Consider the following 11,576-nt stretch of genomic DNA (forward strand, 5'->3'; position numbering starts at 1 on the left):
GTTTTGAGTGATCTCATCTGGCCTCAAAATTCACACTGCTGAAATAGTAATCGATGATTCAGCGGACAAAAAATTTACTGGAAATAGAGTAATTATTTAAGTTAAATATTTACACTGGTTCAGAGGCACAAATGAAATAATGTGAGTACTGATTATTATTCAGTTTGACGATGTGTGAGACTGTATAATATTCATATCATTTATCATTTATTTGTAAGTTATAATCCTGTTAGTAACCCCTTTTTTTTTTACTTAATGTATCTGTGATCGAATTACATATGTAAGATTTACCACTTGATATAATAATTATGAAAGAACAAAACAATTGAATTAAGGTCTCCTGAGCTTTTGGAACTTGTAGTGAGCATTTATTCACTTTTTTCACCGTTATTTATTGACTAACATTTAATTAGTTAAAGGTCCAGTGTGTAGGATTTAGAGCCGTCTAGCTGTGAGGTTGCAGATTGCAGATACCTCCTCCTACGGTCGCTGCTTAAAAATGCGAAAAACATGAAAGGCCCTCTGTGTAGTCAGTGTTTGGTTTGAACGTTCTGGGCTGCTGTGAAAACATGGTGGTGCAACAGTTTCGACTCTGTAGAAAGGCACCTCCTACCTCTTTAGATATGAAAAGGCTCATTCTAAAGTAATGCAAACAAAAATCTTAGTTTCAGGTGATTATACACTAAATAAAACCTATTTATGAATATTATCTTCCGTTTCTTTCTCTAAATCCCCAAAATCTCAGATGAGAAATCAGGCACTAGTTGCTTTAACAAAGTGCTAGAATTGTTCTGAGGATTATAAAACAGCATTCAGTATTTATAAGTTTGTCTCCCCGGATACATGAAAAATAAATGTTTAAATCCGACGTGTCCTCTCTAAAAATATCTGTTTTTAAACTGTTCGCCTTTTGTTTATTTGTCTTCCATTCGCCTCACAGATCATCCAGATCGCTCCCATGCCTGTGGTTCAGACCAGCGTTCACCCTAACGGCGCAGCAGCAGTGCATCCTGGGAGCCCCTTTCCTGTTTCCATGGCAACGGTGATGACTCCCGGTGCCGCACCCCCACAGACCGTTCTTCTGACCTCTCCACCCACCAGGTCACTAACACAGGCCCGACACCTGAAAGACAGCAACAAATACGCGTGTTTATTTTCTCAGCCGGTCAGAGAGCCTTCTGAGACAGAAAGATGCTGTCAGATTTCGATTTTTAGCCAGGTCATAATGTTAATTCTGCTTAATGTGCAGTAGCTGTAGATAAAGAAAGTCAACACTCTGAACATGTTTTGATACTCCATCAGCCCTTAGAGCGATGTGAGATCTGATGTTCAGGTCAAAACTTTGAATGTCTTTTTCTCAAAGTTTACAAGTTTATACAAGTTCATTTTGGACTCAAATTTGAAGTCAGGTTGATCTTTGGAAAATTGTGATGGGTGTTTTTCATCATATTCTGACACTTGAAGATCAAACACACATGATTGATAATGGTCCCTAACACATCCTGGAAAAGCTGGAAAATAGTTGACTGGTTTTCTAGTAATAGAAAATTTGAGCAAATGCAAAATGTCCTGGAAAATCTTGTGAAGTCTTGTAACATTATTTAAACTCCCCAAAACTACACAATACTACAGTATTACAAAAAACTGAGATTTTTCTTGAAAGGAAACCAGTTTGTTGTTAATTTTAAGAGGCTTATCTTATTATTACTATTTTTTGTATATTTATTATTGTTGATAAAAGAAAAACTACCAGCAGATCTCGTTTACTGGTTTTCAGACTTTTTCAGTTATTGATGATCAGGCAGCATTGGATAATACACTGTAATTCAGGTAGGTAGAGTAAATGGCGTTGGATTCATAGACTGGCTAGATTGACACTGAAAATGTCCTGGAAAAGTTCTGGAAAGAAACCAGTTGATTTGTCAAGTAGTTATTAGAACTTTAAATTATAAAATAATACATGCTTAGATTTGCTCTCTGATGTGTATCTATTGACTCTTAAAGCTGTCTTAATTTTTTTTGCATATGTGTTATTACAGTCACTCCCCTCCTCTCATATTATTATTAGCTTCTCAGGTGATTTGCAATATTCACCTCTGATACTCATGATTCGTCTCTCCTCTAGGATCACTTATGTCCAGTCTGGCCCGGGAGTCACCACAGTCCAACAGGCCACAGCCGCACCAGGCCCGGCTTATCTCCCACCATCTCTGGCAACACTGGGCTTCACCGCCATCGCCCCGGCCGGACAAACCCTTGTTCAGCCGATGGCCGGTCAGCCGCCACTGTTAGCTCAAGCCCCACCCCTGAGCTGTCAATCGCAGACCCCTCCAGGTCAGGCGTCAGGAGCCGCTGGTCGTCAGGTAAAGTCGAGCAGAGAACTGCACAGTGTTAGCACCAGAGAGTCCTTGTGTAGTGCAGACTGTAGTGAGTGTGTTGTGTGTTGGTGATGCCAAAATAAGCATTTAAGGAGTGAAAAATTAAATATCGTCTACCTTTTTATCAGTCGTGATTTTGCTTCCAGTCTTCATTTCTAGACATGTGAAGGTCAGTGGAAGTCGGCGCTGAGCATTAGCAGTCGATTATTAAAAGAGTCTTTATTTGAGGTCAGCTTTTCAGTTTCATGAGTTTTTGTTTTCAATACAAAAAACGCAGATGAATGAATGAATTAAACCTCATGAAAGACTTTGAAATGAAGGGAGCACATTTTCTTGTGGCAGCAGGATTAAAAGTGAAGCTAGTATAAAATCATCACTACGTTCCTTTGGAGGCATTACATAAATGACTCTAAACATATAAGAGAAAATATTGACAGTCACACTATATTGTTTATTGTGTGGCACCAGTTTTGATCAGTAATCTATCTTTAGTTTTTAATTCCACTTCTACTTTTTTCAGAGCATAGTCTGTGCTTTAGCTTTCCCTCTCATGACATGCTCACAGTCGCCAGTGGCTCATATCCTTCTTGTTCAAACACAGTGGAAATAATAACATATTTAGGCCATGTTTAGCGTGAATATGCAGGTTTTGTTTTTTCTTTTTTCTTTTGGCACATTCAGCTTCACAAATGCACAAGAAAACTGGGATCAGTAGAGAGCAGAATGGAGACAGTAACTTTTAAGTCAGGCTTTCTTTAAAACGCAACACCAACTAAATGATCATCGATAGCTGCTTGAACGGACACAGATGGAATAGTATTTTCAAGGCCAACATTTTTAACTTCGGCGTGTGTCGGAAAAGAGGCGAAAATTTGCCAGGTGCCATCGGACCATCACCGCTGATTGGAGCTGGAGCAGATAAACACCTGTGACTATTGCAGAGTTATTTGACCCGTGAATGAATGACGATTTTACACTTTTCCCACTGACGACAAAAGCCAGATGTTAGTGGGTGTAAGTGTTTTTGTTTTTCATCCTGTGTGAAAGAGGTAAAACACACAAAATCTCTTGTTTTCTGATACACTTTCTCTGCTGTGTTCTTCATCAGGTACTAACTGCCATCTACCCCGCACCGACCGTTGCACTGGCTACTGGCGTGGTCTCTATGACAACCATGCCACCCGCAGTGGCCGCCCCAGCCCAGGACATTATGAACCCTTCCTCTCCGTTGGCGACAGGGGTGCAGGGTTCAGCGGTGGCACCCTCTCATCCTAATGTTGCAGTCGAGCTGGAGCCTAAGGTGGAGGTGAAGAGGGAGAGCCAGCTGGACTGTCAGGCTGAGGACGGAGGATACGCGTGGTCAAGCTGTGCTGCCACCACAGCAGGTAAACCTCCGCTTGTTTTGTCCGACTTGGTTCTAAATGCCACGTTGGTTTCCTGCTGTTGTCTGGGACACTCTGCAAAAATGTTTAGTTTAGTCGAGTGTGGAGCCTTAAAATTGCTCGTGAATCTCATTGCTTTCAGCTCTAACATGTAAACAAAACGTTATATAATATAAATATGATCTCTTAGCTGTCATTAGTTTTTACTTTCAAAAAATGTTGCAGTATCATCAGATATTTTCCACCATGGGTTTCAGTTTCTCCTTATATTTAAGGCATGAAAGGGCCATGTTTTTGCAGAATCCGTCAGTTGTCCAGTTTGAAATCTTGTACTGAAACTGAGCTTGGATGATAATGACTGATGCTGCAAAACTTGTGGAAAGTGAGGTTAATGAGGATGGGTATGGTATTTTTATATCAAAGTTTGAGATTATTTTTTTATCTGTTCCAGTAAAAAAAGAGGAGGACACTGGCCTGTACATCAAAGAGGAAAATCTGAGAGATGGACACTGCCAAGAGACACGAAGCGAGATGGACAGAGAGCGAGAGAGAGGGATGAAGGAGAACAGTGAGAAGAAGGGAAGCAGAGAGACAGGCAGAGATGACCACAGCATGGGTGACAGCAGCAAAGAGGTGAGAATATCTGAATACCTGCCTCATTCATTCATCACACCATCCTCAACCAAAGCTTAAGAGATCGGTGAGAAAACAGTTTTGGGTCAGATTTTTTGTTTTCTCTTCCTCTCGAAGAATAACTCTCAGGAAATAGCTTTGATTTTACACATCCGCAGGAATATTTGTTAGAATATATTTTCCCTTTTCTTGAATTTTTCTTACTTACATCAGATGGTTTTCAACAGTTTTTCCTCCGCAAACCAAACTTCTCAATCCCTTTGAATTTTTTTGAGACTGAAACGATAATAATGCAACAGGAGACATGCCAACAAACAGTTGTCCATAACCTAATTTAAAAAAAGGACATCTTGCAGGAAAAAATGATGAATAACCAGGGTAAATACAAAACCAAAGTTTTATGTCTGTTTCAACACAAGTCACATGTGATACTTTGACTTGGACTTTTACAATTTTTTACACCGAAATTATCACATGTAAGCAGGCTGGTGAACCCCCTGAAAATAGGCAATCAACTCCATTCACATGTCCAGTGTTACGATAGTTCAAACTGAGCAACGATGTTTGAGCGCTGCTTGATCAGAGATGGATGGAAAAGTCATATTATGCTGGAAATGAGGTGAAAATTAAAGTGTCTACCAGGGTGTTTCCATCACTGCTGATCAGAGCTGGAGCTGATGAATATATATATATATTACATATCTCACTCCAAGAATGAATGCAGATTTGACCCTTTAAAGTAAAAGAGTGCCTCCCAGGGCTGCGATGGAGCTGCTGTGTCACCAGTCTTTCTCTCACTCTCTTCGCAGGCTGGACCTCGTTCCCTTCCTCCACCACCCTCAGGTTTGGACCCTCCTCCACCTCCCCCTGCGGAAAGAGACCCCCCCACTTCCTCAAAGAAGACCAAGTTCCGACCCCCACCGCTCAAAAAGACACCTGACTCCTTCGATAAGTAAGTGCCGGCACTAGAGGGGCATGAATCATTAGCTGCAGGCACTCCACATTCATCCTCACTTTATTATTTTTTTATTTAATCAAACATATGTGAGTGGGTTTGGTCTAAAGGATCCTCAGCATTTCAGAATCTGCTAAATGACATGAAATAAGTGTTATGATTTATTTCTCAGCGATCAGACTTAAGTTATGGCTTCTGTCTAATCAGTGCCAGAGCAAAACAAAACAAGTCTGCCTAATCCTTCTGTCTTTCTGGTTGTTGTAAGGAAATGTTCCCTCCATTTTAACACTTTACATTTTTCCAAGCTGAGAGAGCTCATGTGATCTTCTGTGATTAGGGTGAGAAGCAGCTTGACGATGAGCTACAGCACCCGGGAGAGGACACCGTTTGTGGACTTTATTTAACACTGATTTTTACACATAGTCGCATCTAGCTCCACGTTTAGCTACCTCCAAAAAAAAAAAAAAAACATGGTGGAAACTCTTTGTTTACTGACTGTGAGTGGGCGGAGTGCTCACCCTCTATGTTCTTAATTTAGACAGCAGGAGAGTGGTGGTGAAGCCCTGGCAGAACTCAGCCGGAAGGCATGGGAAATGTGCTCACATTCAGAGGCAGTCCCTCGATATTTTAACCACCGGATTACACCACTGTGTTCTGTGTGTGCAGGAAACACAGCGGTGTGAGTACGGAGATGTATTTCGAGGAGCGTTTCGCTGAGCTTCCAGAGTTTAACCCAGAGGACGTCCTGCCTTCGCCCACTCTGCAGAGTCTGGCCACCTCGCCAAGAGCCATCCTGGGAAGCTACCGCAGGAAGAGACGCAACTCCACCGGTGAGATGCAGAGAGAGAGTGAACTAACTTTGATGAATTTAACTTTCACCTTGACATTTCATCGCTCACAGCTCCTTCCTTGTCCTTCTCTTCCCATGTGTACTCTGTTACCCCCCTTTCACTCCGTATTCCCTCCTTCATCCGTCTCGTGTCGTGTGTCCAGAGCTAGAGGTGACAGCAGAAGACCCCAGCTCCCCGAGGAGAAAGACCCGTCGTCTCTCCAGCTGCAGTTCGGAGCCCAACACCCCCAAAAGCGCCGCCAAGTGTGAAGGAGACATCTTCACCTTTGACAGAGCAGGTAGGACAGGTGACCTCAGCTCAGGAGCAGCTCGTGAAGGTGTAATGAAAGTGATACAATATTCTGCTTGTTAACCAGGTACAGAAGGAGAGGATCTTCTAGGAGATTTGGACCGGGTCCCTTACTCATCTCTGCGTCGAACTCTGGACCAGCGCCGGGCCCTGGTAATGCAGCTGTTTCAGGATCATGGCTTCTTCCCCTCAGGTAAACCACCGGCAGAGATAGGACTTGATCTTGGTCACATGGCCTCAATAAGAACTGAAGATTGTAGATTGAATCAATGACTTAAGCTAAAATAATATGTGCATATCCCACATGTCCTGATTGTAAAATTCAACATGGAAATGGAATATGCTATTTACATGGCCCATATCAAAATCAGACTATTGTTGTGTTCTGAATAACAGAAGAAATCTTGTCCACAAACTTAGTGATTGTTTTATGTGCAGCAAATTCAAACTGTACAAGATTTTAGTAGCAGTTACTAAATACTTAATACCATACAGCTGTATCCTCCTTGCTTCCTGTTTTCACTCTGCTTGTCCTCTGACCGTCTCCAGCTCAGGCCACTGCAGCCTTCCAGGCGCGCTACTCAGACACCTTCCCCACCAAGGTGTGCCTGCAGCTGAAGATCCGCGAGGTGCGTCAGAAGATCATGCAGACAGCCACGCCCGGAACCATCGAGCCTGGAGGGTCAGCTGAAGCCAACCCCGCCCCGTCCCACAGCTCCTCTTTCAATCAATCATCCCAGGAGGACGGAGGGGCGGAGCAACAAGGAGACAAAGGAAGGAGCCCGGAGGAGCCGAAAAGTGAAGGATCCTAAGCTGGAGAGGATGACAAAGTGTGAATATCAAGGAAGAAGGAAGAAGAGAGAGGAGTGTGTCATCCCCGCAGAATGTTCTTGTATGTGTTGCAGCAGCGGGATCCGTTTTTCTGGCACTAATCTCCGCCAGACCTGGGCAGGAATACATTTGAATATGGTCACAAATATTCAGACTACTCAAGGTGCGCTTGATTCGTCTAATCAGACGTTTAAAAAAAAGCCTCAAAAGTGGTAAAATCACATGCAAGTCCTGATGAGTCAAGTGCTTCTTGTAGTATCGTTTTCCCTTTTTGTTCCCCAATTATCCAGAATATTTTCAGTTACCAAGTCGCCCAGGTCTGCTCTCAGCACATTTGTACAGTAGTTTGTAGACGGACACACAAACTCTGTGGTACACTCTTCTCTCTGGCACACACACACACACACATACACACACAAACCATGGTGCATACGTAATCTCCAGCATGCACATGATCCCACACACACGCACACACACCCTTACCAAATCAGACTGTTACTCTTGGTTGGCAGTCCCCAGGAGCCGCCACCAAGGACCATGACACACAAAGGCACTTTGTCACTTATTGTGCAGATGCAGTTTGCTGTTGCCAGCCAGCCAGCCAGCCAGCCAGCCCTCAGATGCCATTGACTTGACCTCCTTCTCGCCCTTCCACTCCTCAGCACAGTGGTCGGGACACAAACACAACCCCAACGACCTCCACCAATATTCCACAGCCCCTCGATGCTGCAAGACAGACAGCACACACACACACATATATATACAGTACACATACACACACACACGCAGTGCATGGACACATCTGTGCAGTGTGAGCACTCGTACACAAACACAGTCAACCCTGGTGTGACCAAGCCATCGGCCTGCACAGTTTTTAGTGATTGTAGTGAGAAGAGAAACTGAAAGCATGAAATCTATTCGCTCCTGACAAACAAAAGAAGGCAGGAGCTGGGATGTAGTGTGACCAATCTTTGCACCTTCAGTTATTGCCATTATGAAAGACTGAGTCCTCAATGGCGGGAGCTGATTATAAATGTCTGTATGTCTGTTGGGGTGCCCTCCCCAAAACCTGTGTGAACAGGCACCATAAAGAGATTATGTAAAGAGACTTTTGGTTGTGAGGCTTTGAAGATTCAACGTAAAGTTCGACACTGACCGCAGAGAAATGGCAGAAGAAGAAACTTGGATGACGCTCATTGGACGGAAGAATCATATTCCAACTATAGGAAGACAAATAAAAATAGTGAATAAGGACACCAACAACAGAGAGAAAAAGTAGAATTTTAACCAAACTTCTCTGAATCTCCCAGTGGATATAATGTTGCTTTCTCTCGTTATCGTTGCCGTGGAAATAACCAGTTTTACCGTGGCCTGTTTTTCTCTCGTGGCTCTATTGTGTTTCTTCTCCAGCATAAAAAAAAATCACAACAAAAAAAAACAAAAAAACTTTGGACAAAGAAGGGGACAAAATCAATCTGTGGCCCCCCGACTTTTAATTGTACCTGGGGCGGTTCTCGCCTCCCCCTTCCCTACTCTACGATTTCTCACCAGACACAGAAGTGGGGGAGCAGGGGTGTTTGTCGTTTTGTAAAACGCAGAAATCAGGTGTTTGCACAATTTGTGCGGCCCTTCTCGTGTGGGACCGCCGCAAGTAAAATCAGGAAAGTATTGTTTTTAGAGATTGTTTTAGTAGAAAAAATAATAACCTTGTTCTGTATGTTAACAACCACATTTCTCCTCCCCTTGTCCTTCCTCCTTTCAACCCGTTTCTCCTCAATCCTCCGCTCCCATCTTTACCTCACCCATCTCCCTCAAACCCCCTCAAGTGTTGTTAGAAAGTGCCCTTAAGCACTGGTCCCGGGTCAAGCGCTATGTAGCTCAGGATGGCTCTGGTTAGGGTTAGTTCAGGGAAAGCCGATCCTAGACCAGCCCTGGAGGGCAGTCTCTGGAGCCCTCCCCTCTTCCCTCTCTTCTCGACACTTTATCCTTTCCCGTCAAATGGTGCAATAGGACTTTTTGTTTTTTTTGTTTTTGGAAATGGGTGGGTTATTTTGTTTCTGGGGGAAAGGCTCTGTGCCATAGATATTAAATCAGTGCAGTCAGTCAGTGAGAGGAATGAGCTGTTGTGATACTATCTTTAACTATGGTATAAAACAAAACAAAAAAGAATCACACAATTATTGTTATTGTTGAAGAGATAGAGGGTATAACTTACTAAAAGTCAAAGACAACTTTTGAATAGCACTTTTTGGCTCTTTGCTTCCTCGGTGAAGAGTGGGGGTAGTTATTACTATGGGTATCTCTTTTTGTTTCTCTGTATACAGTTGGATGTGTGAAAAAATATATATACCGGTATTTCCATATATGTGCATTTAGGTCTGTGTTCGGGTGTGTGTGTATGTTTTGGCACATGCAGGTAGTGTCTTAACACAACCAACCTCTTGTTCTTTATCCACACAGCAACATTATCAATAGTATATTTTTCATTGTATTCTACATTCTACTCTAGAGACAGTATTTTTATAGTCACCATGACTATTTTGTCCACCATTTTGACTGTTATCAAACCCAGTTGATTCAGGATATATATGAAATATATATTCAGGATATATTATATATAAATATAAATATATATATATATATAAACACACACAGGTAACAGAAGACTATCAATCCACATCTCTTTGGGGTTAGGGCTGTCCATCTGCATGCATGTGCAATCACATGCACGCGTGCACACACCCACACAGACATATGTGCATACACACACACGTATGCGTGTACACTGTATGATTGTGCTTAAAAATAAACTGTCCTTACTTTGGAGAAGGAATTTTAGGATGAGCGAGGCGAGTGTTATCTCATAAGCAGGCATGTTGACCATGTGCAATATTTCTAAACAACAACAAAAAGACTAAATATTGAAAATATTAAAGATCTAACACAATGTTGTATGTGCTTGAGTTTATTTCACATCCCTGTTTTACAGTTTTGGAATGTATGTGTGTCTTTTTGCACGGTTGTAATTGCAAAATATGTACAAGTACAATATCCTAATTGCAAGAAGTTGCAATTTTTTGAGTGTTCGAAAGCAGCATTATAATGAGGTACTGTACTGTAGTGCTGCAGAGATGTCCTGGCCCACAAATCTTGTTCTTTAAATGTAAGAAAACATGTTTGTTCCATACAGACCAAGGCAAATGCCTTGTTATGATAATTTTAATGTTTTTTTCAGTGAAGATGGAAATTGTGAAGCCAAAATGATTGTTCCCACTAATCGTGAATCACATCACAATCTCAAAATCTGTCAAAATAATTGCCATCTGATTTTGTCTTTTAACATAGCCCGAGTGTTTTTTTTGTTTTTTGTTTTTTTTATCAATTCACATACAGATGGTGTCAAATGATACCAATCTTTGATTTATTGCCATCTCTACTTCAGCTGTGCTCCTTCCAAAATGGCAATGGAAGAGACAAAAGAGAATAGTAAATGCAAATTCATCCTCACTTCAGCAAACCTGGCTGTAGACTAATGAACAACATCCACAGATCCAGCCAAGGAAGTCCTCCCGAATCCCAGGAACATACAGTGTGTACTTCTTCAGGTGGCATTTATCAGGAATCTCAGTGTTTGGAGTGTTCACTGGGTTAGAGAAGCCTCTCAGGTTTAGGTCATATTGGGTGAGAGGTGGGTTAAGGTAAGGGGACACGGTCAGAGTGTCTTCAATATAAGCTAAAACACTGTGGGAGCCTGGAGATGACAACATCATGCCCACGCCAAATCAGAGACTCACTCAGAGGCCTCTCACCATGTAAGACAAATCCTATCACTGATTATATTGAATAAAATCACAGGAAAGCCTTTCATTTAAAAACAAGTCCACAATTTCTTAAAAAATATCTTAAACTTTCTGGTATTTTAAGAAAATATTCAGCCTTCTTACCATTTCTGTGATTATTGTTATATAACTATTGCAAAGTTACTGTACATTTTCTAAAATCTCAGTACAAATGAAGAAATTTCCAAATATTTTTTTCATGTAAAAGTAACATCTTTACTATAAAAAAAGTAAGGTGGTAAATTAAAAGGGTACATACCTGAGTACAAATATGTTAATCCTGTCATTTGTATGGTGATTTATACTGTGACTGTTGCCCTGTCTTTGGCCTACATCCACAGTTAAGTCATTTTAAATTTGTAGTTGTTTTCATCCGTGAAATCCTGGGCAGCAAACCTGAGCAACAGCCACTTGGAACT

At 41.8% G+C, this 11,576-nt stretch overlaps 1 protein-coding gene across 4 annotated transcripts in view; it reads left to right on the forward strand.

The window, feature by feature from the left end:
* The window catches only part of cica (capicua transcriptional repressor a), a 48,580-nt gene extending 38,315 nt beyond the window's left edge, over window positions 1-10,265 (forward strand). For all 4 annotated transcript variants that reach the window (XM_037092551.1, XM_037092550.1, XM_037092553.1 and 1 more), the window contains 9 exons: window positions 941-1,101; window positions 2,126-2,363; window positions 3,487-3,763; window positions 4,212-4,393; window positions 5,203-5,345; window positions 6,015-6,178; window positions 6,342-6,476; window positions 6,555-6,680; window positions 7,037-10,265. In XM_037092551.1, coding sequence (XP_036948446.1) covers window positions 941-1,101; window positions 2,126-2,363; window positions 3,487-3,763; window positions 4,212-4,393; window positions 5,203-5,345; window positions 6,015-6,178; window positions 6,342-6,476; window positions 6,555-6,680; window positions 7,037-7,299 — 1,689 coding nt within the window. In that variant the 3' untranslated portion in view covers window positions 7,300-10,265. The remainder of the gene's footprint in view (window positions 1-940; window positions 1,102-2,125; window positions 2,364-3,486; window positions 3,764-4,211; window positions 4,394-5,202; window positions 5,346-6,014; window positions 6,179-6,341; window positions 6,477-6,554; window positions 6,681-7,036) is intronic.
* The last annotated feature ends 1,311 nt before the right edge of the window (window positions 10,266-11,576 follow it).

The sequence above is a fragment of the Acanthopagrus latus genome, chromosome 3 (genome assembly GCF_904848185.1).
Source record: "Acanthopagrus latus isolate v.2019 chromosome 3, fAcaLat1.1, whole genome shotgun sequence".
In the NCBI taxonomy this organism is placed as follows: Eukaryota; Metazoa; Chordata; class Actinopteri; order Spariformes; family Sparidae; genus Acanthopagrus; species Acanthopagrus latus.